Source organism: Sturnira hondurensis, unplaced genomic scaffold, assembly GCF_014824575.4.
Source record: "Sturnira hondurensis isolate 20B ecotype Veracruz unplaced genomic scaffold, ASM1482457v3 Scaffold0008723, whole genome shotgun sequence".
Lineage (NCBI taxonomy): Eukaryota > Metazoa > Chordata > Mammalia > Chiroptera > Phyllostomidae > Sturnira > Sturnira hondurensis.
This window is the reverse complement of record NW_028081354.1, coordinates 810,612-837,715: the sequence shown is the minus strand read 5'-3', so window position 1 is coordinate 837,715 and position 27,104 is coordinate 810,612. Positions and strand designations below refer to the sequence as shown.

At 51.3% G+C, this 27,104-nt stretch overlaps 2 protein-coding genes across 11 annotated transcripts; both read left to right on the top strand.

Annotated features, from left to right (window-relative positions):
- Window positions 1-3,532: 3,532 nt before the first annotated feature.
- IL17RE (interleukin 17 receptor E) lies at window positions 3,533-14,780 on the top strand. 5 transcript variants are annotated; one of them, XM_037055622.1, is made up of 16 exons: window positions 3,720-3,985; window positions 4,339-4,354; window positions 5,167-5,289; window positions 6,145-6,242; window positions 6,475-6,634; window positions 6,728-6,867; window positions 7,895-7,963; window positions 8,858-8,924; window positions 9,854-10,029; window positions 10,115-10,162; window positions 10,247-10,292; window positions 10,467-10,615; window positions 12,334-12,402; window positions 12,902-12,953; window positions 13,031-13,129; window positions 13,624-14,780. In XM_037055622.1, the coding sequence occupies exons 1-16, from the start codon at window positions 3,809-3,811 to the stop codon at window positions 14,181-14,183; spliced, it is 2,049 nt and encodes a 682-aa protein (XP_036911517.1). In that variant the 5' UTR covers window positions 3,720-3,808; the 3' UTR covers window positions 14,184-14,780. The 5 variants fall into 5 exon arrangements, with proteins under 5 accessions (XP_036911521.1, XP_036911518.1, XP_036911517.1 ...); XM_037055621.1 differs by having other exon boundaries at window positions 4,324-4,354; XM_037055623.1 differs by lacking the exon at window positions 4,339-4,354 and having other exon boundaries at window positions 3,534-3,985.
- A 738-nt stretch (window positions 14,781-15,518) lies between these two features.
- Window positions 15,519-27,100, top strand: IL17RC (interleukin 17 receptor C). 6 transcript variants are annotated; one of them, XM_037055615.1, is made up of 19 exons: window positions 15,519-15,855; window positions 16,151-16,172; window positions 16,407-16,559; window positions 16,815-16,898; window positions 16,990-17,099; window positions 17,915-18,026; window positions 18,356-18,400; window positions 19,911-20,023; window positions 20,243-20,302; window positions 21,936-21,990; window positions 22,071-22,252; window positions 22,338-22,388; window positions 23,609-23,654; window positions 23,804-23,925; window positions 24,188-24,247; window positions 24,793-24,841; window positions 26,098-26,193; window positions 26,310-26,348; window positions 26,444-27,100. In XM_037055615.1, the coding sequence occupies exons 1-19, from the start codon at window positions 15,751-15,753 to the stop codon at window positions 27,070-27,072; spliced, it is 2,133 nt and encodes a 710-aa protein (XP_036911510.1). In that variant the 5' UTR covers window positions 15,519-15,750; the 3' UTR covers window positions 27,073-27,100. The 6 variants fall into 6 exon arrangements, with proteins under 6 accessions (XP_036911510.1, XP_036911509.1, XP_036911515.1 ...); XM_037055614.1 differs by having other exon boundaries at window positions 19,884-20,023; XM_037055620.1 differs by lacking the exon at window positions 16,407-16,559 and having other exon boundaries at window positions 19,884-20,023.
- Window positions 27,101-27,104: the final 4 nt, after the last annotated feature.

Genomic DNA, 27,104 nt, shown 5'->3' with positions numbered 1-27,104 from the left:
TTGCAATTTTGGAGTGCTTTCAAAGATCCGCTATGAAAATCACTGTCAATGCCAAAAAGTAGGGCACCATTTGGTTTCTCTTAGTTTCCTGCTTATTAGGTTGTGGGATTCTGCTTCCCTGGGCTTTTTCATCATTGTTTTCCTGCCTCAGGATTGTGGCGTTTCCTGAAGCATACAGTGGGAAGAGCTTGCATTTAGATCAGAAGACTGGGGTTAAAGTACCAACACACCTACTAATCACAGGGCTAAGATGAACCCTGTCTATTTCACAGGATTTTTCTGAAGATCAAATAAGGTGAAGTAGTATGGACATGCTTTGTGAATGATATAACACTGTATAAAAGTGAGGGAGGGTCATTGTTCCCTGCTATTTACAGAAGTAGAGAGTAGGCATTGGAGCGGTCACCAGGCAGGGGACTGGGCCCTGAGAGAATCTGCCTCAGGCTGACCTGTAAGTGTGTGTATTTTTGACTTCATATGGGAAAGATTTTACGGGTCCAGGTGATTTTGAGGGAATATTTATTAAAGCTGGGGACAGCAAGAAAAGAAAGGAAGGACTTAGGGTTGAAGAAGCAACAGGAGAGAGCTGAGGTGGTCCTCTGCTTTGACGCCATAGAAATATTATAGGAAAGAAATGAGCCAAGGCGGGGCTGCTGTTAGCTCAGTGGGAAGTGAAGGTCAGTGACAGAAGTGAGCCAAGGTAAAGCAGCTTTTAGATGACTGGAAAGTCCAAGAAAAGGGGCGCCTTGGAGACAGCTTCAGAGGGTAAACCTGGGGTAAGCTGCTGCTGCCTGCTCCTCCCTGGTTGCAAGTCTTGTGGGGACCCTTAGAGTTTGGGGAAAAGAAAGTGAAAAGTTGATGTCCGAGAACATGCTCCAGAAAGAGTCTGCCCTGGTATCCTTTGTCTTGAGGGTTTTTATCTCCTGGGTGAGAATTTGGGGGGAGGTTTCAGTAGAATACTCATCAGCTTTCCAGGTGCATTTTCAATATGCTGGTGCATCAAAATGAGTGTATAGGGAACATTGGTATTATTCTCTGGTCAGCTTTACTGCTTTACTTTTCTCTTGGGTCCGTCTGGCTGTAAAAGAGTTGTTGTTATTTGGTCCCCTGAATTCCTCCATCCTTGGGTTTGGCTGGCACAAATGGTATTAATTGGGTTTCTGTCCTCTATCTCCCTGACCAGGGCCCAGAAGCCTTCTGACACCCGACAGCTCTCCCCAAGCAGTGTATTTTGGCAAAAAGAGCCTGAAAGATGGGGTGGATGAGTTGGTTAATCTTCCTAGTATTTTCTAGTCTGTAAAATGGGTTAATAAAACTGACCTCAAGGGTAGTCGCACTAACAAAATGAGACAATGCAGGCAAAGCACAGGGCCTGGAGACTGATAGTAGAAGTTCAGCAAATGCTGATCTCCCCTTTGCCAGGGTGTGCTGGAATTACCTGCTGTGCTTGTTACCTTAAATCCTTTTTAAAATAGGCTCCATGATAAATAAGGAAACCAGCAAGATTGAATAAAAAGCAGACCTTCTTTTCTCTCCTCTCTTCTCTTTTGCTCTTCCTTTCTCATCTTTCTTCCTTTTCCTTTCTATGTATTCCTTTTCTTCCCTTTCTACTTTTTCTTTCCTTCCTTTTCTTTTGTTGGTGTGTGGATATGTGCATGTGTTTGCATTTGTTTATTTTCTGCTTCTCTTACCATATCTTAGCCAGAATCAGGGATCAATTAATCAAATATTTTTTACTATGAGAGTCATATCAGAAGATATAAGGGGTCAAGAAAAGAGAAGTATTAAAGAACAGAACAAAGTTTCTCACTTCACGCCCCCAGCATTGAAAAATGCATGATCTGCCCTGGCCAGATAGCTTAGTTGGTTAGAGTGTCGTTCCGATATACCAAGTTTACAGATATGATCCCTGGTCAGGGCACATACGAAAGCAACCAATGAATACATAAATAAGCGGAACAACAAATCAATCTTTCTCTCTCTCTTCACCCTTTTTAAAATCAATAAATTAAAGAATTAAATAAGAAAAATGCATGATCTGTGTAGATCTAAACCCCTCCGGATTAGGTAACAATTGAGGGGAAGACCCTCTAACCCAGTCCTTAGTATGGCCTGACTACTCTCTTCTCCCTTCACATCTTACTGATTTGTTTGCAGTGATGGGATCTAAGGCCAAAAAACAGAACTGTGTCAGGCAGACTGTTTGGGGTTCCCAGAAGCAGAGAGAGATGAGGCAGTAGGAGCAGAGACCATAAGAGAATTCAACTGTAAGAGGCTGGCAGAAGTGGAGCTTCCTAAGCTAGGGACCTTGACTTTGATCCAATAACATTTCTTTCTGTTTATTTCTCTCTTTTTTAAAAAAGATTTTATTTATGTATTTTTAGAGAGAGGGGAAGGGAAGGAGAGAGGGAGAGAAACATCAATGTGGGGTTGCCTCTTAAGTGGCCCCTACTGGGCATCTGGTCTGTAATCCAGGCAGGTGCCCCGACTGGGAATAGAACTGGCTACACTTTGGTTCGCAGGCCAGCGCTCAGTCCACTGAGCCACACCAGCCAGGGCTGTTATTTCTCTTTATGAAATGAAAACAATAATTCCCTCCTGTCTTAAAATGTAGTTAGGAAGATCAAATATGAAAGTGCTTTGTGAAATGTGAAACAGATGAACTGGTATCATAATTTGCATTTACTCAATTACAGAGCAGTTACTTCATAACATCCACCCCTAGGCATTGGAGAAACATAAAGAACAAGGGTCTTGATTTCTAAGAAACCCAAAAGTTAGAGGGTATTTTTAGGATAATGAGTAGGATGGGATATTTAGACAGTGGATCTGAAGACTTAGAAACTAGAATTGGCCCAAAGAAAGCTATAGCCAATCTTCTAAAATGTGCAGAGTGACAGTAACAAGTGCAAGATGCCCTAACCTAGTAGGTGTGCCTCAAACGTTCTTTCCACTGTGTGTGTCACCAAGGTGAGGGCTGAAGCAGCTCAAATGCTCCATGAGCAGGAGGAAGCTGTGGGATGATGGGGAGGGTCCCAACAAGGACTGGAGCCTTGTTAGCATCATCAGAAACCACAGGAAACCAGGTCAGTGTGGGGGGCCCCCTCCCTTAGCTCCAGGGTTCTGCTATGAGCTCTGTGGCTTCCTGAGCAGACTGCGCTGATTAATGGATTCTTGAAAGAAGCAGGCGGTCCCTTTGGCATGGAGCCCTTTGTCCAAAAAAGCTGGAACTAGCCAGTGGGAAGAGAAAGCTAAGCTGTAGTCCTGAGAGTCAGCCAGGTGGGGAACCAGGATGAATATGAAGCTATGTGAGGCTTACGTGCATCCTATAGTGTTTTCTCTGCCCAATTTCAAATGGTGTGTCAGTCGCCTCGGTGGTATCTAATGCAGAGTAGTGCTTAATAGCTCTGCTAATTCTTTAAGTGAGGGGATCAAGCATGTGTCCTGAGGACATCCAAGGCCAAGAAGAGCCAGTTAAGAGCTGGGCAGATCTGGAGTTTCACAGGAGTAGGAGGGGTTAAGAAGTGGGTGCAGCCAATCATTTCCCTAACCCTGTGCTGGCCTCTTTCCTGCTATTTCTCTGCCGGAGCAGAAGCCCCTTGCCCTCCAGCTGGAGACAGTAGGATTTTCTGGGGGGCAAGAATAGCTCATTCCCTGTGCTTGGAGGAAAAGGAATGTGGCCTGGCCTGCTTGTTAGGCTCAAGGAGGAGCTTTGGGGCTGGGCGGGGCAAGGGCAGGCTGAGGCGAGGGCTCCTGCTGGCATTTTGCTCCCTGCTGCCATACTACAAGGTGCTGCCGCCCACCTTTCATGCTGTGCAGCCATGTTCTGGACACCCTGACCCAAAGGAAGCCCATGGGGCACCGCAGACTGGCAGCCCTGCTCCTGCCTCTCCACCTGCTGCTCACTGTCCTCTCCGCTTCTGCTGGGATTGGCTGCCCCTGTCTGCCCCACTGGAACACCCGCTGCCTGCTCACCGCCCACATGGTAAGGTGCTGTTGCCAGGTGGGGGCACCTACCTGCCACAGGCTAGCAATGCTCCCTACTCTCCTGTCTGTCCTTTCCTGCCTCCCCAAGGCCCTGTGCTCTGGTGGCAGCTTCAGTGTGTCCTCTACAGTCTTGAAGTGTTAGCCTAGGTCCTGGTGGGCTGAGGGCCTGGGCAGGGTGCAGCTGGGAGGAAAAGAGCCACAGAGCCCGGGCTGTTTGTTTCTGGGCCTCAGAATGAGGTGATGGGAGGGCAAGACCCCTAGGAGAGTGCTCCTTATGGGAGTCCCTACTAACTGTACTTCTCTCCTTCCCCCAACCCTCCTCACACCCCACACTGGATTCTGTGCCTTCAGGATGACAGTTTCACAGGTAGGTCTCATTCCCTGCCCTGCTCCTCATCCCCATACCCTTTTTGTTCCAGACTCCCAGTGAGCCTTCCATTCGAATTTTTGGTTCCCACTCTGGGAATTAGCATAGTACCAAAGAAAAAACACAGGGTTTAGAATCAGGACAAGCCTGGATTTGCATTACCATTCCTCCACACGCTCTACGTGTGACTGCAGGCAGTGCACCTAACTCCTCTGGCCCTCAGCTTCTGAGGGGCCTATCAGCACAGTAGGAACAATTGTACAATAAAGACCGTTGCCCCTGAGCTGGGGGGAGGACTAAGTGAGAGACATGTCTGAATCTCCAGGCAACCCCCCACCCCCTGCCCTTAACTGTCAGTAATAAAATGACCTTAGCCCTGGCCAGTGTGACTCAGTTGGTTGGAGTGTCATCCTGTAAATGTCCTGATTGGGGCACATGCTTGGGTAGAGGATTCAGTACTCAGTCAGGGAGCATGTGAGAGGCAAATGATCAATGTCTCTCTCTCACACATTGGTGTTCCTCTCTCTTTCCCTCCCTACCCCTCTCTCTAAAATCAATAAGCATTTCCTTGAGTGAGGATAAAAAATAAAATAAATAAAATGACCTTCCTATTTTTCCACATATTATCTTACTTGAACTTGACAACATCCCCACCTTATGAATGATAAAGCTGAGATGTAGAGGGGTCTATAACTTGCCTGAGGTCACACAGCCAGGGTGTAAGGGGCAGACCTCAGCCTCAAGTCCAACTTGTCGAGGGCAGAAGAGACCTCCTTGAGCCCTACCACTTATTTTTTTTTCATCTTTTGCAGAAAGATCTGCCCATATTCCTTGTCATACCCAGTTGGCCACCCCCGTCTCCCCAAAGCTTCAGGGTGCTCGGGTCTGGAGCTGCCCCTGCTGTGTGTGCCTACGCCTGGTGTCAGCTGCTTCTGGTATGAGAAACAGCCCTTGGACCATTCTTGGTGGGGACATGAATGAGGGGCCTGAGGGGGGTGGGGCAGGAGGGAAGAGACTGAGGCAGGTGGGGACGATACGAGACCAAATGTTTGTCCTGTTTTCAACCTCAACAAAGACTTAGGTCATCCTGAATACACAGCATGACTGATGTTTGTTTGTATCATTTGTGAAGGTGTTTCTCCTTCCAGCTGGTAGCAATTGCTGGAATTAAAGTGTTTCGTTTTATACATTTACCTTCTATTTGTAAAGTAAGATCATTTTTATTCAACTCTATAGTTTCACTGCCTAGCTCACTGCCTAGCCTGTGCCTGATACGTACTAAATGTCCATATACTACTTAAGAATGGGCAGTTCGTAATTTTTCAAATAATGGTTATAAATGGTAATAAATAATACTACAATGAACGTCTTTAAGATGTCCTCTACTTTTTTCTACTTAAGAAATTAATCCTCTTTTCCCCCCCTGGCTGGTGTAGCTCAGTGGATTGAGCACAGGCCTGTGAACCAAAGGATTGCAGTTTGATTCCCAGTCAGGGCACATGCCTGGGTTGCAGGCCAGTTCCCAGCAGGGGATGCATGAGAGGCAACCATACATTGATATTTCTCTCCCTCCCTCCTTCCCTTTCCCTCTAAAGATAAATAAATAAAATCTAAAGAAAAAGAAATTAGTTCTTTTTGATTGTATCATAACTTTCAGATCTAAAGGGGCTGGATATCATTACCCTCCTTGATCTAAAATGACTTACTGTCCAACACTGGGCCATTCATCATCTCCCGGCTGGGGAGGAGCAATGAGGGGCTGGTTATTGAATGTGTCCTTTCCTGTGCAGGCCTTCAGTGGGGCTGGTTCCATAGCCTGGTGCAGAAATCCAAAAAGCCTTACATGTTCCAGTTCTGTAGGAGACACAAGATGCCAGCCCCTGCTCAGGTACTCCCCCTGCCAAGCCCAGCCCTGCCTTGCCCCACAACCCTTCCTTTCCCCAGCCCTGTGGGAGGTGGAAAGTGTGGAGATGAAGTAGACTATTTCTCCATTACACAGTTAGGGAAACTGTGGCCTAAATGTCGAGCAACTTGCCTACAGTTCTCTGATTCTAGAGGGAGAAATAGAAGCCAGAGATCCTGGTGCCTGGCATAAGGCCAGCCTTGCTCTCTGTCTGCAGAGGAAGCTGCTAAGTCGCTACTGCCTGTCTGAGAAGGGCCATCACATCTCCGTCACCTCCCAAGACATTTCCCACAAGAGGCTGCGCTTCAAAAGGACCCAACCTCCAGCCTCAGAGGCTGCAGAGGTTCTCCTGAGACAGGACTCACAAAGGCATAAAGGTAGGCATGGGTGTGCCAGGAGATGGGCACGGTCACTTAGGGGTGCTCTGTTAAGGCCAAGAGACAATACCACCAAGTGCCCCTTCTCCCCAGGGCCTGAGTTCTACTTTGACTTGCTGTCTGAGGCACGGGCTATTCGAGTGAGCATCCCCCCAGGCCCTGAGGTCAATGTACGTCTTTGTCACCAGTGGGCACTAGAGTGCGAAGAGCTGAGCAGTCCCTTTGACGCCCAGGTATGGAGTGCCATTGCCCTGCAAAAAGCCAGATCGCACAGCGCTGGAGCAAAAATGGCCTACCCATTGTACATACGGGGAGATTGAGGTCTGGGGTTAGATACTTCTCCAAGACCAACAAGTCCAAAGTACCCAGCATTAAGACTAGGCAGAAAATATAGGGGGCCTTATTGCCTAGGAGGAGAGGGAAGGAAAGGGCCTGCAGGGACTTGAAGCAACCAGGAATAGCTGGCAGAGAAATAAATACGGAACTTATCACCAATGAAAGGCCACTCCGTGAGATTCAGGTTGCATTAAGAAACATTTTCAGTTCCTCCAAAATGTTGCTCTCCCTGAGAAAATAACAAAGTGCTCATGTCTGTTCTGGCACCCTCCCACTTCCCTCTCTTTGTTGCCTTTTATAGAGAATGAGATGTCCCCCCTTCTCCCATCCCAGGTCCTGACACCCCACCTTAAACTCCAGTTGTCCCCAAGGGCCTTGTGTACAGTCAGTACGATGTACAGGGACCAACACTGCACCCCAGAGGCCCTCAGCCCTCTCTGTCTGTAAAATGGTGATGACACCTCCCAAGGTCGCTGTGATGCTGCACTTTATCAAGTGACCATGGCAGCACCCACCGCCCTACCTGGCCTACAGCAACAGCAGTTAAATGTGCATTCCTTCCCTGCCTCCTCCCTCCCCGTCTCCAAATGCGGGGTGGGGCAGAAGTAGGGTTACTGTTCTGAGTGCATGGAACACAAAGTGTATTCTTGGGTTATCATTTATTAATTATTGTATTATCTTTCATACAAACAATTGGAAGGCAAACCTGCTTTTACCCCACTTTGTGTTGAGACATCTAGAGAACATGGTCAGAGTACGAAACAGAGACCCCTCAGGAAGAAATTTTTCAGTGAAAAAAGTTTAAGTCGTGAACAAGAGGAAAAATAAGGTGTTGGCCAAGGTCCCAGCTTCCTCCCGCCCTCGGAAGGGTGCCCATGCTCTTTATCAGGCATCTCTTCTCTCCCTTCACTGCCTCACCAACAGGAAACCGTGTCTTGGGGCCGCAGTGTAGACCTGTCTTATGAATTCCTTCAGCCCTGTCTGTGCATAGAGGTGAGTAGAGGAAATGTGTGGGTTGTCTGCAGACCCGGATCGCGTGGCTGGTCAAGCACAGCCCCAGTAAGTCAGGTTTTAGAAGGACTGGGTGTTTACAATGCGCTTGGGAAGGTGGGTGCCAGCTCGGCTGTGAGACACACTTGGGATCAGAGACGGAAGTGTCCTGCTGGACATGAGACATTCTTGGGGGTGATTCCAGTCTCAGCCCCCACACCCAGCTTTCCTTGGTCCAGACCTGGCCTCAGCCCACCGAAGCAGAATAGACAGCTGCTTTCACTGTGTGTACTGATTAGTCACACTGGGGGCACGTGGCCATTGCAAGGTTCCGCATGACCCCAAAAGTCCTGTCCCCACTATCCCTTCATGGTAGTCCTCCTCTCCATAATTCTGAAGTGCCTAACATTAAGACTTCTTCGAAACAGACAGAAAAGGCAGAGGATCTTGTCACCCAGGAGGAAGCTAAAGGGAGGGTGCAGGCAGAGACTTGGAGCACTGAGCATCTGCCAGGGTGGACGAGCACCGGGTGTTTGGGCAGCGCAGAGGGAGGGCCCACACCGGGCACTAGGTACCTTGGGAACCACTGAGATTGGAGGTGTGAACTGAGATGTGGACCTCATGATCTGCCTCTTTCTAGGGCTGGGTTCTCCTCCCCAGGGACAAGAGGACTCAGGCCCTCACTCACTGAGCTTACTCCCATACTCCAAGGTTCCTCCCGCAGGGTCAAGCATCATTTACCCTTGCCTACCCGCTGTGCTGCTCCCCCACCTCAGTGCCCTGCCAGCTTTAGCAGCTTGCAGTAGGGCAAGGTCAAGCCAGAATGAGCTTCAGGTCTGAGTGATACAGGAAAAGCCCTTCCTCTGACCTTCCCTGCTTGCTCCCCTGTTCCCGAAGGCATCCTACCTCCAAGAGGACACCGTGAGGCGCAGAAAATGTCCCTTTCAGAGCTGGCCTGAAGCCTGTGAGTGCTGCTCATATGCACTCGAATGCACACACAGCCTCTCTCTGTCTCTCTTCCATACACACACACACACCTGCATACACTTCTCATCTGTGTTGCAGGAAGCCCCTAGAAGGCATGGCAGCATTTACCCTGGAGTCAGTGGGAGGAAAGGGCTCCCATGTCTACTGATCAGCCTGCCAATAAACCAACTATTGAACATGGAGCTAGGCACAGGGGGAGATTCAGAAACATGAGACCCAGGACAGAGTGTCCCAAGGATGGGCCAGAGGAGCTGGGCTCGCTCACATCCCAGCTCTGCCATTTGTTCTTCTCTAAGCCTCGGTTTCCTCATCTGTAAAATAATGGTACTTGCCCTGCCTTACTTTCCAACTGTTTATGAGGCTTGACTTCAATACGATATATGACAAAGTTGGTGACCTCTAAAGTGCTGTCCATACATTGTTGTCCCCAAACATGACAAACAAATAGCACAAAGCAGCCTGCAGTCCAGGGCTGGGTTGCACATGAGGAGTAGCCTGTGGGACGTGAACTTAGGAAAGGGAGAAGCCAATGAAGGCTGTCATCAGTAAGACAAGGTCTCTCAGAGGCGGTGACACCTGAGCTGTGCTCAGAAAATGAGTGGGGTTTAGAAAGGAAGGTATTCCTGGTTCTATGAGAGGGACCTTAGCAAAGATATAAAGATTCCAGGTTTGGGGAGCAGCAAAGAGCTAGCCAGAATGGAGGTGCAGGAAGGAGAGGAGACACAAATAGAAAAGGTAATAAAAGGGGACTGGAAATGGCGGGCTTCTTTTGGGGGTTCCTAGACAGACCAGGAACTGTGCTGGGCACCTTCACACACATTGTCTCCTGATGCCCTGGGGGTGGGGGTGGCAAAGCAGGGCCCAGGCCTCCCCAGACCTCACTCTCTGCCTCTGCTGCCTGCCCAGATGGCTCAGACTTTTGGAAGTCAGTGAAATTTACTGACTACAGCCAGCACAGTAAGATGGTCATGGCCCCAATGCTCCACTGCCCACTGAAGCTGGAGGCCACCCTCTGCCAGAGGCAGGGCTGGAGCACCGTCTGTGAAGACGTCCCCAATGGCACAGCTCTCGAGTCAGAGGGGGTGAGACAGGCCTCCCCAGGACCTGGATGGGTAGGGCTGGGACCCGGGGCCCTGCTCCCTGACTAATGCCTGTCTCCTGCCACAGAGGTTTGTTTTGGAGAAGGTGGACTTGCACCCCCAGCTCTGCTTCAAGGTACAAGCATGAGTAAGGGGGGTGGCTGTGGGTATGGATGGTGCCTGGGGCTTGCTGACCCACCATTCTTGGATTATTTCTCAGTTCTCTTTTGGAAACAGCAGCCATGTTGAATGTCCCCACCACACTGGTGAGTCAATAAGTGACCCCGGCTGGGAGCCCCTCCCAACATGTTACCTCACCCAACCATGACCAAGCCAAACTGTGGCCCTGTCCTGACTTCTCTGTCAGCTGCAACCCAGCTCCTATCACCTCCTGCAAACAGGGTCTTTCACATGACACCCTTTGCCCCACTCCCCGGCAGCCCCATTCTGGAATGTGAGCATGGACACCCAGGCTCAGCAGCTGGTCCTTCACTTCTCCACAAGGACGCATGCCACCTTCAGTGCTGCGTGGAGCCACCCAGACTTGGGACAGGACAGCCTGGTGCCCCCTGTATACAGCATCAGCCAGGTATGCTCTAGCCAGGCCTTGGCCCCCACTAGGTCTCATTGCTCAGAGCACATCAAGTGGAGACAAGCAAATTCCAGACTTATATCATCAGGTTATTTATTTACTCGATCAGGCTTCGTTCAACTGGTTCCTCTGCCAGTCAGTGGGGTCTTCCATGGGGCAGTTTCTAGTTCTTTCAGTTTCTGAACTTACAGGGATAAACAGAAGCAAAAGACTGGTCCTCTCACATCCAGCTGTTCTCTGGCTCACTCAAACTGTTGCCGCGTTTTATCCTGATGCTAACTCGAATTCACTTGTCCTCTACCACCATGCTCCTGCCTGCCCCCACCAGGCAGACACCTGGCAGGCACCTGGCAGGCACCTGGCAGGCACCTGGCAGGCACCTGGCAGGAGTTCTCTGACTATCCTGGGAGACTGAGCCCCTGGAAGCTGAAGTGCTCTTTGCCAAAGACCAAACTACTGACGGATTTAACTCTATTATGTGAACTAAGGACAATTTGACCAGTAAACTTTCTTCTGTGTGTCTGATATAAAAACCACAATCCAATATCTTCAAAACCACAGCCCCAAGTTGACTAAGCATGAGTAGCTCTTCCAAGTTCTTTCTTAAATACTCACCTGCAGCTTGTTTATTTGTTTTGTATTCTCTGAGGGCTCCCAAGCAGACAGGTGGTAGCAAATGCTTGCAATTTAAGACCAAGCCATGCTCAAGATTTAAGACAAAGTCATGTGGGAAAATCTAAAGTTGAGAGCTATATCCGTGGGCTCACTTGTTTCTGTGAGCCAGGAGAAGACCACCATCAGCCATGATTTGAGAGCCTCTGCTTCAGCGCTTGCTCACAGCTGATTGAACAGTGGGATCTGGGACAGGGGAGGGTAGGAGGTAGGGGGTGGAGGATGTTCCCAGACAGTAATTCTGTTCAGCTCCCTGCCCAGCACGCAGAACATGGGGCAGAGCTAAATGCTGCCTGTAGACAGATAGTGATCAGTTGGGTCCAATTCAGCATGCATTCACTGAGTGCCTACTCTGTGCCTACCCTGTCTTGGGCCCTGGGAGGTACAAGCAGAGTATGTCACAGAGTCTCTGCACCTAGGAGTCCCCAGTGTAATAATAGCTACGAAATGAATGTACACTGCACTGTGTAGTCTAAGAAGTGGTCATGTGGATATTTTCATGTGATGATCAATAATCCAGTAAATCAAGAATTATTACTCTTCACAAACAAATGAAGAAACTGAGGCTCAGGGATCAATGTACCAAAGATCACACAGCTAGGAACCACAAAGGCAACAGTTAAGTCTGATGTGATTAGCTATGGTCTCCTGACTCCACATCTTACATTCTTTCCCATGGATAAGGTGCCCCTTCAGGTGTGCAGAACAGGAGGGGGCATCATATTATTAACCTCCCTGTTTGGTGAGCTGCTGGAGGACAGAGACAACATCTGCACCCGCCTTCTTTCCTCAGGGTTTGGCACAGAGTATGTCTGTTGACGAGTGAGTGATTGCCTGATTCATGTGTGTCTGGGAACGATCAGTGGGATCTAGGAATGAAGCCAGGAAGGCTTCTTGTCAGAGGTGGCATTTGGCCTTAAGCCTGGGGAGGATTTGGGTTGGGAGATGTGGAAAGCGGGGAGAGCATGGGCAAAGCCTCAGAGGCTGAACAGAGGCCAGGTCTGCTTTCATGTGGACAGTCATTTCGTTCTTTGTTCCGACAGACTCAGGGTTCAGGCCCAGTGACACTAGATCTCATCATTCCCTTCCTGAGGCCAGGGGGCTGTATTCTGGTAAGAAATCCCACCCTCTGTCTACACATACTCCCCCAGCATCTACTCCACAAGCAGCACATGGGGAAAATCCAGTCTTCCAAAACGTTTGGAAGCACTGTGGTTTGGACAGCATGGTGTTTGAAATTGGAATTTGTGACTACCATTTAAATGTTGGGGGATGTCATATTTTAAAAAGCTGATTTTTGGCTTCTTTTAAAAAGTCAGAAAACCTGGTGCTCTGTGTCCACATTCAAGCCTGGCGACAACAGGCCGAAGTTCAGTCGGTGGTGTCCAATTACTTCAGCCAGGGCCTGTGCTCTCCAGGTTCTCACGGGCGCCAGGCCAGCTTTGAGTTTACTCTTTGAGTTTGCCACTCTTGAACTGTTCTGTGTGGGATGAATTCCCTACCCAGGGGACCTCCTCTTCCCCACCCCCATACCTCATTTAACTTCCCCTGGAGGAGGCACTATACCCTGGCTCACCGGGGGTGGGGGGGGGTGGGGCTCTGTGCCCTCAGGTGTGGCGGTCAGATGTCCAGTTTGCCTGGAAGCACCTCTTGTGTCCGGATGGTGAGTTCTCTGGGAAGAGGATTATGAGGGAGGTTGGATGCTAGGAGCCCAGCTTGGCCTTACTCTGCTTGACTCAGTCCCTCATAGACGCCTGGGACTGTTGATCCTGGCACTGCTGGCCCTCACCACCCTTTTGGGAGTTGTTCTGGTCCTCACCCTCCGGCGCCCACTATCAGGTGAGTTCACTTGGTGGTAATTTGGGGATTTAGACCTGCCCAGCTCCTAGGCTAGCTGCCCCCCCCCCCCCACTCCCTGCCCAGGCTCCCTTCCCCAAGAGCCACCTGCCTGCCTATATACCCAGCTCACTGCTACCCAAGGCAATGCAATTCAGGCACCCTAGTGGGCAGGAATGGTTTAGGTGGGGCAAAGGTCCCTCTGTGCAGGTGGTTCCGTGTACCAAGTTTCTGGGCAAGAGGCGAGTGGAACGGAAATCCAGACTGCACTGCACCTGCCAAGCCTGGCACCCTGGCCCTCACCCCTTCCAGGGGTGCCTTTATCTAAATAGCCCCAAAACACACTATAGATTAGAGCTGCCTTGGATATCCACCCCCAGCGCAGATAAGGAGCTGGGAGGGGCCGGTGCACCCTATGGTTTAGCCATGAGGCTCAGGAAGATAGAGCTGTGGCTGTCCCTTAATCCTCACCCTGTTTCTGTTGCTCCCCACCCTAGGCCCTGGCCAAGCGCAGCCAGTGCTGCTTCTGCATGCAGCGGACTCAGAGGCGCAGCGGCGCCTAGTGGGAGCACTGGCTGAACTGCTGCGGGCCACGCTGGGTGGTGGGCGCGATGTGATCGTGGACCTGTGGGAGGGGACGCGCATGGCGCGGGTGGGTCCGCTGCCGTGGCTGTGGGCTGCGCGGGCGCAGGTGACGCGGGAGCAGGGCACCGTGCTGCTGCTGTGGAGCAGCGCCTGTTCCGGCCTCACCTGCGGCCCGGACCCCCGCACTGCGCCCCTGTGTGGCCTGCTCCGTGCTGCCCCGCGTCCGCTTCTGCTGCTCGCTTACTTCAGTAGCCTCTGTTCCAAAGGCGACATTCCCGCGCCGCTGCGCGCTCTGCCGCGCTACCGCCTGCTGCGCGACCTGCCTCGCCTGCTGCGAGCGCTGGGCGCCGCTAGGTCTTCCACCCAAGCCACTGGCTGGGGCCGCCTGGGTGCTCAGCAGTGCCTGCGGAGTCGCCTGGAACTGTGCCGCCGGCTGGAACGGGAGGCAGCCACACTTGCCCACCAAACCTGAGCAGAGCTCCAGGCAATCCAGATGTCTTGGCCACAGGCGTAGGGGGCACTGGCTGACATCCCAGAAGGAAGCTTCTACCCTGGAACTCTCAGTGTGCCTCCTGAGGACTGCTGCCCGAAAGCCTTATTCCTCGCCTTCCAGTCCCGGAGCAGAGCACCCGTCTCACTCCTAGCCCTTGTACACGTGTGTCAGGCTTCCTCCTAGTGCTTCCCTGCCTCTCAGAACCCCCAGGGAGAGAATCTTTCTCTACTGAGGGTGCCTCTGACTCCAGGGGAGGGAGAGTTTCCCACTTCCTGTCTCCCAAATTTCCCAGAGTAGTTTACTCATGCTCTTGTGCATGCCAAAGAGATTTGAGCAGGGGTAGGGGAGGCAGGAGATTTGGCAGTTCTGAAGGCAGTGGGTCCACGGGAGTGCGATAAAACCCCTTTGGGGACCAGAGATCCTTCTTCCCCAGACGCAAGCCTTGCCCAGATGGGGATGGAGGCAGCATTGGACCCAGGAAAAGGGGCTTTGGCCCTGGGTGGCTGGGACAAAGGTTGGACAGGAAGCACCACGATGAATAAAGATGAATAAAGGCAAACATGATGGATAAACTAAGAAACACATGCTTCTCTCGTGTGCCTGGGATGCTCATTCAGGGAAAGTTCAGCACAACCCTGCCTGAGGGTTGTTATCCATCAGTTTGTGGCCCAAATCCTCCATGTCCACACCCATAACCCCACCCATCACACAGTGCCACTGGAACGGCAAAGGAGAACTTGGAAATCTTGATCCTCACTGTGATTCTTTCATGAGAAGAAAGGGGAAAAAACAGTTAAAAAAGTGATGTGTGTCCGTCAGCACGCAGCCAGCCCATAGCAAAAGCACAAATGGGGCTCCTGTCAGCCTGACTCCGGATTCCTTCCCCAGCCCTACCACGCTAGAGCATGGGCCAGGGAGTGGTGAAAAGCCCACTTTCTTGTCCCTGACATTAGAACTCCTGACCCACAAAGGGTCACTGAGGCCCAGGGAGTCTGTGTGAAGGGACCATGGGTGCCCAGTAAGAGAGGATCCAACTGACACCAAGACCTCAGAGTCATTCAGGAAGCAAAAATGCCCCAAGATTACCCAAGTCTTGGGGTGCATTCATAGCCCTCCTCCTTAGGGACTCCCAGGGTGAGTAAGAGCTTCCTTAGCCAAGAGGCCAGGCTGCCACCACCCACCTCCGGTGGCCCTCCCAGCCAGCTGTCAGCAGGGGAGGAGGAGAGGGAGGAGGAAAAGAAGGAGGTGAGGCTGCTGGCTCCCAGTCCTGGTGTTGGTGGGAGGGACAGGGTGGGGCGGGAACAGCCAGTTGCCTGCCGGGAGTCAAAAACGAAAGCACTTCGGTTGGGACTAAGACTGGAGTCAGGACTTCAGGAGAGGGAGTGTGTCAGCTAGCCAGCTCTGGGACCCTGGAGGCTGGGAAGAGATTCTGGCGCCTCCTGCCCAAACGCTCTGGACTAAGTGGGAGCAAAGGTGAGGTGTCTGCCCCCCCCTTTGGGGGGGCAGGACAAGGCCTGGGGCCTGGGTGCCACCTGGCACCTGGAAGATGCCTGTGCCCTGGTTCCTGCTGTCCCTGGCACTGGGCCCAAGCCCCGTGGTCCTCTCTCTGGAGAAGCTTATGGGGCCTCAGGACGCTGTTCGCTGCTCTCTGGTGAGTCTGGGACCCCAGGAGGGTTGGGGAGGACTCACAGTTCAGTCTGAGGCCCATCAGGATACTAGCCAGGCTCCTGTCACCGCCACCACCACCAGAACTGCCCTGGCTGGTCTGGCTGGTACTGATGGGGTAAGAGGAGAATGGGGAGGGGGCAAGAGCTATGTTTGTCTTCTTCTGGAAGGAGCTTAGAATAGGGAGCCCCAGAAACAGGTAGTTGGGGGTCTCAAGCCAGGAAAGATGGTTGGTTAGATGCAGGACCATAAACTCTGACTCTCCTTTACCTCCTTCCCAGGGCCTCTCCTGCCACCTCTTGGGTGAGTAGTCCTACTTTTAGAAAGAAAAGAACTTCCTAGGTTGGTGGAAGGGAGAGGGGCCTCTAGATATTCCCGGAATTAATAAATATTAATACCCAGTCCCGTGTCCCATGCCCCCATGGCCCACCTTCAGCTCTGGAAGATGCCAAGCTCCTTGGCCTTCTGAGGGTATGAGGTGCAACCAAACCCTGGGTTCAGAAGGGCTTCAGCTCCCACCCTGCCCTTCACTCACAGATGGTGACAGGCTCTGCCTGCCTGGGAGCATAGTGTCTCCCCCAGGACCTGTGCTGGTGCCCACACGCCTACAGACAGAGCTGGTGCTCAGGTGCCATCAGGAGACTGACTGTGACCTCTGTGTTCGTGTGGTCGTCCACTTGGCTGTGCGTGGTGAGCATGTCATCTGTGTGCACATGTGAATGTGTTCGGTGTGGGCTTGAGGGTCAGGCAATCCGTCAGATGTCACTGTACACCCTCCTGGATGACAGTCTCCTGGAGGACACTGGCCAAAGGACCCCCAGGCCAGTCTGGTCTTCCCACCTGATCCCTAGGCCCTACACCTGGCCCCTTCTTCCCCTCATGAACTTTCTGGAAGGAAGCCAAACCCAAAAGAGCAGGAGGCCTGACCCGGGCCTTGCTCTCCAGTCCTTCCAGGACACTGGGAAGAGCCTGAAGATGAGGAACAATTTGGAAGAGCAGCTGATCCAGAGCTTGGGGAGCCTCAGAATGGTGAGGAGAACCCAGCTGGCCCAGCCGCCCGCTGCCAGGGCCTTGTCTGCGGCCCCTGGGCCTGACCAGCTCCCTCCCCTGTTGCCCACAGGCTCTCTCCAGGCCCACGTAATGCTCTCCTTCCAGGCCTACCCTACTGCCCGCTGTGTCCTGCTGGAGGTGCAAGTGCCCGCTGCCCTCGTGCAGCCTGGTCAGTCTGTGGTATGCAAAATAATAATAATAACCGCCTTCTGAATATGAAATTTATAAAGTGCTGCCACATGCATTATCTCTTGAAGTCCTGACTCCCGTCAGGGCTGTGCCCTTTACGCCCCAGTTTTCCTGTCTGTAAGGTGGCAATAAGAATAGTCTTATTTCATATGGATGTTGTGAGAATTCAATGAGGTAACAATGCCAGGCAGAGAAAGTAAGAGTCGGGGAGGGACAGTCTGTGGGCTGGATCCACTTCTCTGGTCTTCCTGCCTTCCCGTATCTGCCCCATGTGTATTCTCTGCCCTGTGCGTATGCTGTGGTGCAGCGTTCCATGGCTGTCCCAGTAGGTGTCTCTCCACTTGGGCCAAATCACTCAAACCCTTTGACTTCCTCTCCTACCCCCAGCCAATCCCCTCTGATCTGGAAAGTTGTTGAGTAGGAGAGCATCTCCTAGCCCACTTCACGGAGCAATCATGAGGACCGCTGAGGCACTGGGTGTGCCTCAGAGATCTACCTCTGTGGGGAGGGGTTTCTCATCACCTTAGCTTTGGCCATGTGATCCAGAACGGCTGGGGTGGGTGCAGGGACTTAGGTAGCTAGGGCCCTATCCCTGCCCTGCTGATACCCCTATTGAGATGCATGCTTTAGAATTGGGAGCCATTGAAGGAAACTTCAGTGGCAGAATTTCAGGCCACACAGTATGAGTATAATCATTGGCTGGGGAAAGGGGGAAGGAAAGAGTGATCCATGCAGAGGAACCCATGCCCTCGGAATGGATTCTGAGCCCGATACCACAAAGACTTCTGCCACTCATCTCCTCACAGGGCTCTGTAGTATATGACTGCTTTGAGGCTGCTCTAGGGGCTGAGGTGCGAATCTGGTCCTACACTCAGCCCAGGTACCAGAAGGAACTCAATTTCACACAACAGCTGCCCGGTAAGTGGCTCCAGAGCTTCTCAGCACCCTGAGTCCTTGCTTCCCTAGTCTCTCTCGCCTCTGGCCACTCCCCTTCTGCTTCCACCCCCTTTGCAGTCCTGTCCACGCTCAGGCAGCGCCCATCCTCCCCAGAGTCAGTTCCTCATGCCCCTTCTCCCCAAGCGACATGGCCTTCCTGCCCCTGTGGAAGGTGCTTTGGGCACCAGGTAAATGTGGGTGGTACTTAGGAGACAGGGAGCCCTTCCCAGAGCTCCCCATGAGTTGGGCTGTCCCCTCTTCTTTCCTTGGTCTCCAGCCCCATTGGAGGCTTTTCTGTGATCTCTCCCCAGACTGCAGAGGGCTTGAAGTCCGGGACAGCATCCAGAGCTGCTGGGGTAGGGGCTAGGGCCAGCAGGGCTGGGAGGAGGGAGGTCCAGGGTCTGTAGTGTGAGAAACCCTTGGAGTTGGCTTCAGGCCTGGGCTGCCACGTCCCAGACACTTGCAGAGCTCATTCACGTGCTCATTCATTCCTTCATTTATCACACATGAACTATAATAGCTCCTACTTTGCGCCAGGTGCTGGGAACATAAAGGTGAATCTCTCATTCCCTGTAACAAATATTTATTAACACCAGGAACATCTAGAGGCCCATCTTGACAGGACCCAAAGCGTTGTCAAGGTTATGGTGCACTCTCCCCATGTATCAAATAAAAATAATACTAAACCATAAAATAAGGGCTAAGAAAGTCAAGATTCTGATTTTTTTCCATGCACTAAGTTTTTTGTATTTTTTTACTGTATTATAATATACATATGGAAAAGTATGTAAAGTGCTCAAATTTTAATGTCTAGTTCCATTCCTTTTTTATATATGTATGTATTTGCCTAACGACCACCCAGATCAAAATATACACACTGTGATTTTTTTAACTCAAATGATTTCAACTTCATTTTCTTTTTGATTCCTTTCATCTTAAACTTGGCCTGCCTGCTTCTGGTAACCATTAAGGACTATTCAACCTCAGAGCTTTGATGATACGGATACACATTGTGCATTTCACGTCATCACTCATTCAGTTACACACTGATTCACTTATTCAACAGATAGTTATTGAGTAATTACTCTGTCCGAGGCATAGCTCTAGGCACTAGAAATAAATCCAATAACAAAACTGACAAAAATCCCTGGCCTCATAGAGCTGATACTCTAGATGGGAGTCAGGGTCAAGGTGAGGGTAAGGGAGGACACAATAAACAGATGGAGATGTGAAATAGGCAATAGTTAGATACTTGGGAGAAAGTGCAGAAAAGGGGGGTAGGGAGGTTGGGAGTTGCAGCTGTCAGGGACAGCCTCACTCTAGAGGGTTCCATGCAGAGGAAACAGCGAGTGTAAAGGGCCTGCGGCAGGAGTATGTCTGGTGTGTTTCAGTATTAGAAAGAGGCAAGTGATCTGCAGCAGATTAATTAGTGCTAGGAGATGAGTTCACAGTGGTCACAGCAGCCAGATTGGATAGGGCCTTGCAAGCCTTTGTGAGGACTACTTCTTATACTCTGGGAGTAACTGGGGTGGGGGTGGCATCAGAGAGATTAGAATACAGAAGAATGATTTACCTCACAGTAGTTACAGGATTCTCCTGGCTGCAGAGGGAAAAGCAAGGAGAGGGTGCTTTCAAGACCATGTACTGGGGCCTACATGAGCTCAGTCCCCGGCTGCTGGGACAAAGCCTGGTCTGAGATGGGGACACTGGCTCCATCCTCAAGGGGCCTCCGAGTCTAAAGGGTTTGAAGGGAACTCCAAAGGGTCAGTCGATGAGTACAGCCCAGGCTTGGGTGTGCAGAAGAGGTGAAGGAAGTCTCTCTTTGGTGTCCCTCCACAGCCCTGCCCTGGCTCAATGTGTCTGCAGATGGCGAGGATGTGCACCTGGTGCTGGATGTCTCTGAGAAGCAGCGCTTTGGCCTCTCCCTGTACTGGAACCAGGCCCAGAACGCTACAAAACCATGGTGGCACAGAAACCTAGTGAGACCTCCCCCTCCCCCTCCCAGGTCCATTCCCACTCGAGGTTGATGCCCATGCTAAGGATGCAAGGGGACCCTTAAAGAGGACACAGCGACCCACGCCCGAAGCAAGGAATGTTGCTGGGGGAACTGCTGCATGCCTGGTTTCCTTAACTTTGGCCTCCAGCCTTCCCTTCTTCCCTGTCTTCTCTAACTTCCCCCACTTTTGCTTGTCCCACAGACTGGGCCACAGACCATTACCTTGAACCACACAGACCTGGTTCCCTGTCTCTGTATTCAGGTAGGAGCAGAGCCTAGCTGGATGCCAGGGGAGTTGGTGAGGGGGTAGCTCTGTCTTTGTCTCACTATTCTCCACCTTCCTCTTTGAGGTCAAAACTATAGCTCCTTAGGGTGACTGTCCCTCCCTTTACCTTTGGCCGTCTTGTGCCTTCTGCTTGTTACACACCCAGAATGCTCTGATCCTCCATCCACAGGATTCCCACTTATGCTTCATTCAGATGTCACCTCCTTCTTGAAGCCTTCCTCCACTCCTCCAATTCCCCCCTTTGGGTGCCCCTTTAGTGTTAGAGCATGTGCTATGAACACAGACTGGTTTGAATCCTGATTCTTGTCATTCGGTAGCTGCGTGACCTTGGGCAAATCAGTTTGCCTCTCTAAGCCTGTTTCCTATCTGTGAAATGGGTAGAATAACCAGCTTTATAGAACTATTAGAAGGAAGTGTGCCACATCTAGGCTTATACATGCTGGCTCTTCCTCTCCCTCTGATTGCACATTCAGTTGGTCATCAGGTCCTGTCTATTTGACCTCTGACATTAACCTCTCTCTTTCTCTTCCCCTCTCCTCTCCATTTCAGCCCAGTTTGGGCTCCTATCATCTAGACTGTTTCAATAACTTCCCATACCACCTCCTTTCCCAGAACTTCCCTAGCATTCTGGGTCCCATATTTTGATCCCCAACTGAACCCTTTCTACCGTTTTTCCCATGATTCCCCTTGATAGAAATTTTGTTCCATACACATGGAGCTACTCATCAAGGCACAGCCACCTCTGTGCTTTTTGCTCAGGTGGTTCCCACTACCTGAAATGACCCCGCTTCTTTTCCATACAACCAAATCCTTCCAGCTTGCATGTTAACTGCTTTCCCAAAGTTTCCCCTAATCTCCAGGCCTCTGCTTTCTACACACCTCCTTGTACTTCTGTCCTTCCTTGCCATTTATCATTTCCTTTTTGTATTTGGGTGGCTGTCTCATTTCTTCTTGCATACAACAGACAATAAATGAGTGACCAATTTATTAATTTATATACATTTTATCCCTATTGTCATGGTGAATTTGTTGTGTCCGTGAAGTCAAGGAGACAATAGCTAATTCATATTTAGTAACTCCCCCAGAGCCTTGCACAATGCCTGACACATAATAAGTGTTCTTAATTAAAGGTTTGCTGAATAAATTGATATAGTATTATCTCTAGTGCTTCGTACAGGGCTAAGCACATAATGGTGCCTTCTAAACGTCTATCGAAAGAATAAATGAATGTGTCTTTAAGCCCTGGCTGGTGTAGCTCAGTGGATTGAGTGCGGGCCTGTAAACCGAAGAATGTGTCTTTAACAACCAAGACAGTGAGTGCTTGAGACATAGTAGGTTCTCACAAAGTGATTGTGGATTTAATTAGTGAATGTCCCTAGTGCCTCCCACAGGGCTAAGACACATGTTTGTTAAGTGAAGATGTTTCCAGATGTTGACATAGGGTTGTCTGAAAGAATAAATGTGGGGGTCTCAAGGACCCTGCAAAGGGTGAAAGAGCAGGCGAGTGTTTGTGACTTATTGGTCAAATGAACATGTCCCCAGTGCCTAGCAGAGGACCTGGAGGGTTGATTGGGGTGGCCTCACCAGTAGAGCCCTATTTCCTTCACAGGTGTGGCCTCTGGAGCCCGACTCCGTTAGAACGAGCATCTGCCCCTTTGTGAACGGTGAGAGGACCCGCACTGTCCAGCCAGGGTGGGAGGCTGACAAGTGTGGGGCACCCAGTGACCACACCCTCTCCCTGCAGATCCCCGCGCACACCGCAACCTCTGGCGCACTGTCAGGCTGCAGCTGCTGCCCCCTCGAGGCTGGCGTCTGGATGCGCCATGCTCCCTGACCGCCGAGGCCACACTGTGCTGGCAGGTACCAGGCTCGGGCTCCTGCCAGCCGCTGGCCCCACCGCTGCCCCGAGAAAACGTCACTGTGAACGTAAGTGAGTCAGCAAGGTTGGGGGAGGAAGGCGAGACCAAGAGGCCACCTTTCATGACTCCACCCCATTCCCCTCTTACCGTAGAAGGCCCTTGAGTTCCCGTTGCTGAAAGGCCACCCCAACCTCTGCGTCCAGGTAAGAAGGGGCTGCCAGAGCGCTGTATTGGGGCAGGACCAACCGTCCTCCTACTCTGTGTAGACTCCTAGACAAGGCACTGTCTTCTGGACTTACTTTGTCCTTGGGTCCCTGGAGCAGAGTCGTTATAGGCTTCCTCTTTAGGAGTTCCACTATTTACCTTAGCAGTGCCAGGGACCCAGAGCCAGTCACTTCACCGAAGTGAGTCTCATCCGAAGGTCAGTCTCATCTGTTCAATGGGAATGATAGTAGTAACCACCTTATAGACTGGTTATGAAGATTATGTAAGAGAAGGGCTTCAACTTAGAGACTGGCACAGACTAAATGCTCAACAAATGTTAGCTGCTTTTATTATTGCCATCATCCTGTTTCCATATCTGTATAACTGGTTGCTCTGTAACTTCACAGAATGATTATAAACATATTCATTCAAGGTCTGTTGAATATTGCCCTGGCTGGTGTGGCTCAGTGGATTAAGTGCCGGCCTGTGAACTGAAGGGTTGCTGGCTGGATTCCCAGCCAAGGCACATACCTGGGTCGCCAGGCCAGGTCCCCATTTGGGGGCATGTAAAAGGCAACTGATGTATCTCTCACACATCAATGTTTCCCTCCCTTTCTTTCCCCCTTCCTCCCCTGCTCTTTAAAAATAAATAAATAAAATATAAAAAATTTAAAAATAAAAGATTTGTTGAATATCTACTATATGTCAAGCACTGTTTTAGGTACTTGGGGTAGATGTCAGTGAATAAAACCAATAAATATTTCCATTCTTAGAGTGTTTATATTCTAATGGGGAAAGGCAGATAACAGATATAATAAGTAAATTATTATAGTAAGTCAAAATTGTATATAAATACTATGGAGAAAAGTGGGGAGGATAAGGGAGGATTGAGGTTGCAATTTCAAGTGGGGTGGTCAGGTGAGGCCTCTTTGAGAAGGGAATTAGAGGGAAATGTATAAATTGTCTTGTCAGGCATAAAAAGAGCTAATTTAGGGTCATACACACTGTTGCCACAGATGACCTCACAAGGCTGAGGCTGAGAAAGATGGAGTCACTCCTAATCACCCAGACTGGAACCCAGATCTGCTTACGGTCGGGTCCAGAGTGCAGATTCCCCCAACCCATCAGGCCTCCCTTTACTATCCCTTCTCTTCCCAGGTCTTTCTGGCCTTGGCTCTTGCTTTTCTTTGTGCCCCTAACCCTGACCCCTTCCAAGCAGGTGAGAAGTTGGGAGAAGCTGCAGCTGCAAGAATGCTTGTGGTCTGGTGAGTGGGGCTGGCACAAGGCTGGGGCAGGGCGGTTGCAATAGGGGTGAATCCTGGATGTGCCAGCTCCAGGGGTGAAGCTCAGGCATGGGGAGGCACACGGCAGCCCCCAGCAAGGTTGGGTCTTAGAGTGGACTCATCCCTTTCAGACTCCCTGGGGCCCCTCAAGGATGATATGCTGCTGGTGGAGACACGAGGCCCCCAGGACAACAGATCACTCTGTGCATTGGAACCCAGTGGCTGCACCCCACTACTCAGCAAGGCCTCCACGGTGAGGGCTGGTGGGCTCTCATCCATGCACCTCTCCAGCTCCATCTCCGACTTGGTCTCAAATTTTCCCTCCTCTGTGCCAGGCTCTGTGCTGGTCTTTGGGAACATGGGAGTGATTCAGACCTGGGCCCTGTTCTCAGTGGCCTCTCAGAAATCTCCCAGCCCCAGCGCCCTCCTTCCCCTCCATTCTGCCCAGCTGCAGCCTGGTGGTCTCCTAGGTGTGGTGCCCCTAGGTGACAGCCCCCTACCACTTGGCTTGGCAGAGGGCAGCTCGCTTTGGAGAGCAGTTACTAGAAGACCTGCAGTCAGGCCAGTGTCTGCAGGTGAGTAGGTGGCAGGAGAGCCCTGCCCCAGTGTCCAAAGGCAACTGCCCTAACACTCTACCTCTGACCTCTTCCACTTCTTCCTGTGCCTAGCAGAGGGCACCAGGGAGACTCTCACTCTTCCTAGGCAAAGGCCCCCTCACTGTCCTCCTAGCATCCACCCACTTTTTTGTGTGCACTTTTTGTATCCAGTCCTGGGGAAGCTAAGACTTGAAGAAGCATAGCTCCTGTCCCCAAGTTGCTCACTGCTGGCTAAAAACCCATTAACAGATAACATTCTCATGTGCTAAGTGCTGGTTTTGGGAGCGGGGGGAGGGGGACTTCAAGGAAGTGTCTCTTCACGTGGGCCAGATCTGGCCTAGAGGAAGACACAGTCCAGGCAGTAGGCACAGCACAGGTAAAGGCGGAGCAGCTTGAGGGAACCTGCTGTGTGGGGGAGAATAAATGCGTAAATGAGGCTGGAAACTTGGAGATCAGGCTGGCTAGAACTTGGTGAGTGCTGAACAATAAGATGAGAGCTCTGCACTTGGTTTTGTGTCTTACAGCTACGGGATGATGACCTGGTAGCACTATGGGCCTGCCCCATGGACAAGTGTGAGTATTACAAGAATCACCTTTACTCTCCACAGCTCTAAAGGAGCTGGAATCTTGACAGGGACCATTCTTGGGGGCAGCACAGACAATGGCCTTGTCCTTCTGTGGCTCAGATACATCAGAGGGTCATTCCTTCTTCATTCAGAAACCAGGATGAGAGCTTGCAGGGAATTCCAGCATCACCAAGACACAATCCCTTCCCCCCACCCCAGCTGTAGAAGGCTAGAAAGACATCAGCCCCAAATCATGTGCATTTGGTTAGTGTGAGCTATTGAAGCATTCTCTAAAAAGGAAAACTGTCCAAAGCCATGAATGCATATAAGAGGAACCTAACCTCCATGGGGTGAAGAGTTCAGGGGAAACGTTCAAGCTGCACTCCAAAGCCCGATCGAGGTGAAGGAGGTAGAGACCCATTTTTGTGAAGACTGTGGGATGCTTTTTTGAGGAACTCCAAAGTGGTCAGTGTGGCTGGAATCTCGTGGGAGGCAGGCCCCTGTCATAAGATGAGGATACCAGGGCCATGAAGGTACCTTGGGAGCCAATATAAGGAATTTGGAATTTAACTTAAGAGCAGCAGGAGCTTCCCAAAAGGCTACATAATCAGGTCCATATTTTAAAAAAGATCTCTGGGGCTGCCATGTGGTGAATGAACTGGATATCAGAAGGCTGTTGCAGGTATTCAGGAGAGTGAAGTCAAGGACCCGGCCATCCTCGGCTTGGGGGGAAATAATATTGCTGACATTTGAGAACTTCTGGCCTGGCATTCTAAGTGCTTTACATTTATCAATATATGTAGTTCTCATAGCAGCCCTATCGCTAGGTACTATTGTTATCCCAACTTTATTTTATTTTTTAAAAATATTTATTTATTTTTAGAGAGAGGGGAAGTGAGGGAGGAAGTGAGGAGGGAATCATCCATGTGAGAAACACATGGATTGGATGCCTCAGTACCCTGCCCCAGTGAACTGGGACCCTTTCACTTTGCCGGACTACGCCCAACCACCTGAACTATACCAGTCAGAGCTGTTATTCCAATTTCACAGTGGTGAAAAACTGAGTCAGAAAGTGAAGTCACTTATCCAAGGTCTCTGAGTCATGGACCTATTGATATGTTCATATGATGTGTACTGCCTCTAACACTACATAGACTTTGGGAAAGTCACTTCATTTCTCTGGCCTTCAGTTTTTCTCCTTCATGAAGTAGAGTGAAAGTTTAAGGTCTTTAACTAGCCCATCTCCTCCCCTGGTTCTCCCAGATATCCACCAGCGCTGGGCCCTGGTGTGGCTGGCCTGCCTTCTCTTTGCCGCTGTGCTTTTCCTTCTCCTCCTTCTCAAAAAGGACCATGCGAAAGGTGAGTCATTTCCGGCTCCCCAATCCCCAGGGGCAGGACTGGAGTGGGGGTGGTAGTTCACCGAGAGGAGGCAGTGGCTCAGCTCACCCTCTGCCTCCGCCCCTCTCCCCTAACAGGGTGGCTGAGGCTCTTGAAGGAGGATGTCCGCTTGGGGGGTGAGTGTGAGCAAGCTTCGGGCGGGGGGCCGCCCCCAGCGGGCCGGGCCTCAGGCCATCTCACGTCTCCCCTCTGGCTCTGTTCTCTCTGACAGCGGCCGCCAGGGGCCCCCCGGCTCTGCTCCTCTATTCAGCGGAAGATGCGGCCTTCGAGCGCCTAGTAGGCGCCCTGGCGTCGGCGCTGTGCCAGCTGCCGTTACGCGTGGTCGTGGACCTGTGGAGTCGTCGTGAACTGAGCGCACAAGGGCCCTTGGCCTGGTTCCACGCACAGAGGCTCCAGATCCTTCAGGAGGGCGGCGTGGTGGTCTTGCTTTTCTCGCCCGGGGCCGTGGCGCTGTGCCGCGAGTGGCTGCAGGATGGGGCGTCGGCACCTAGGGCTCACGGCCTGCACGACGCCTTCGCCGCCTCACTCAGCTGCGTGCTGCCCGACTTCTTGCAGGGCCGGGCGCCCGGCAGCTACATCGGAGCCTACTTCGACAGTCTGCTCCACCCGGATGCCGTGCCAGCTCTGTTCCGCGCCGTACCAGTCCTCGCCCTGCCCTCCCAGTTGCCTGACTTCCTGCGGGCCCTGCAGGGGCGTAGTGCCCCCCGTCACAGGCGGCTCGAAAACAAGGCTGAGCAAGTGTCCCAGGCCCTTCAGCCCGCCCTGAACAGCTGCCTCCAGTCCCCGGGGACCCAAGAGACAGAACTCGAGTTGGGACCCGAGGCAGGGGACAGGACTTGAATAAAGGCAGATGCTATTTTTCCATCTATATC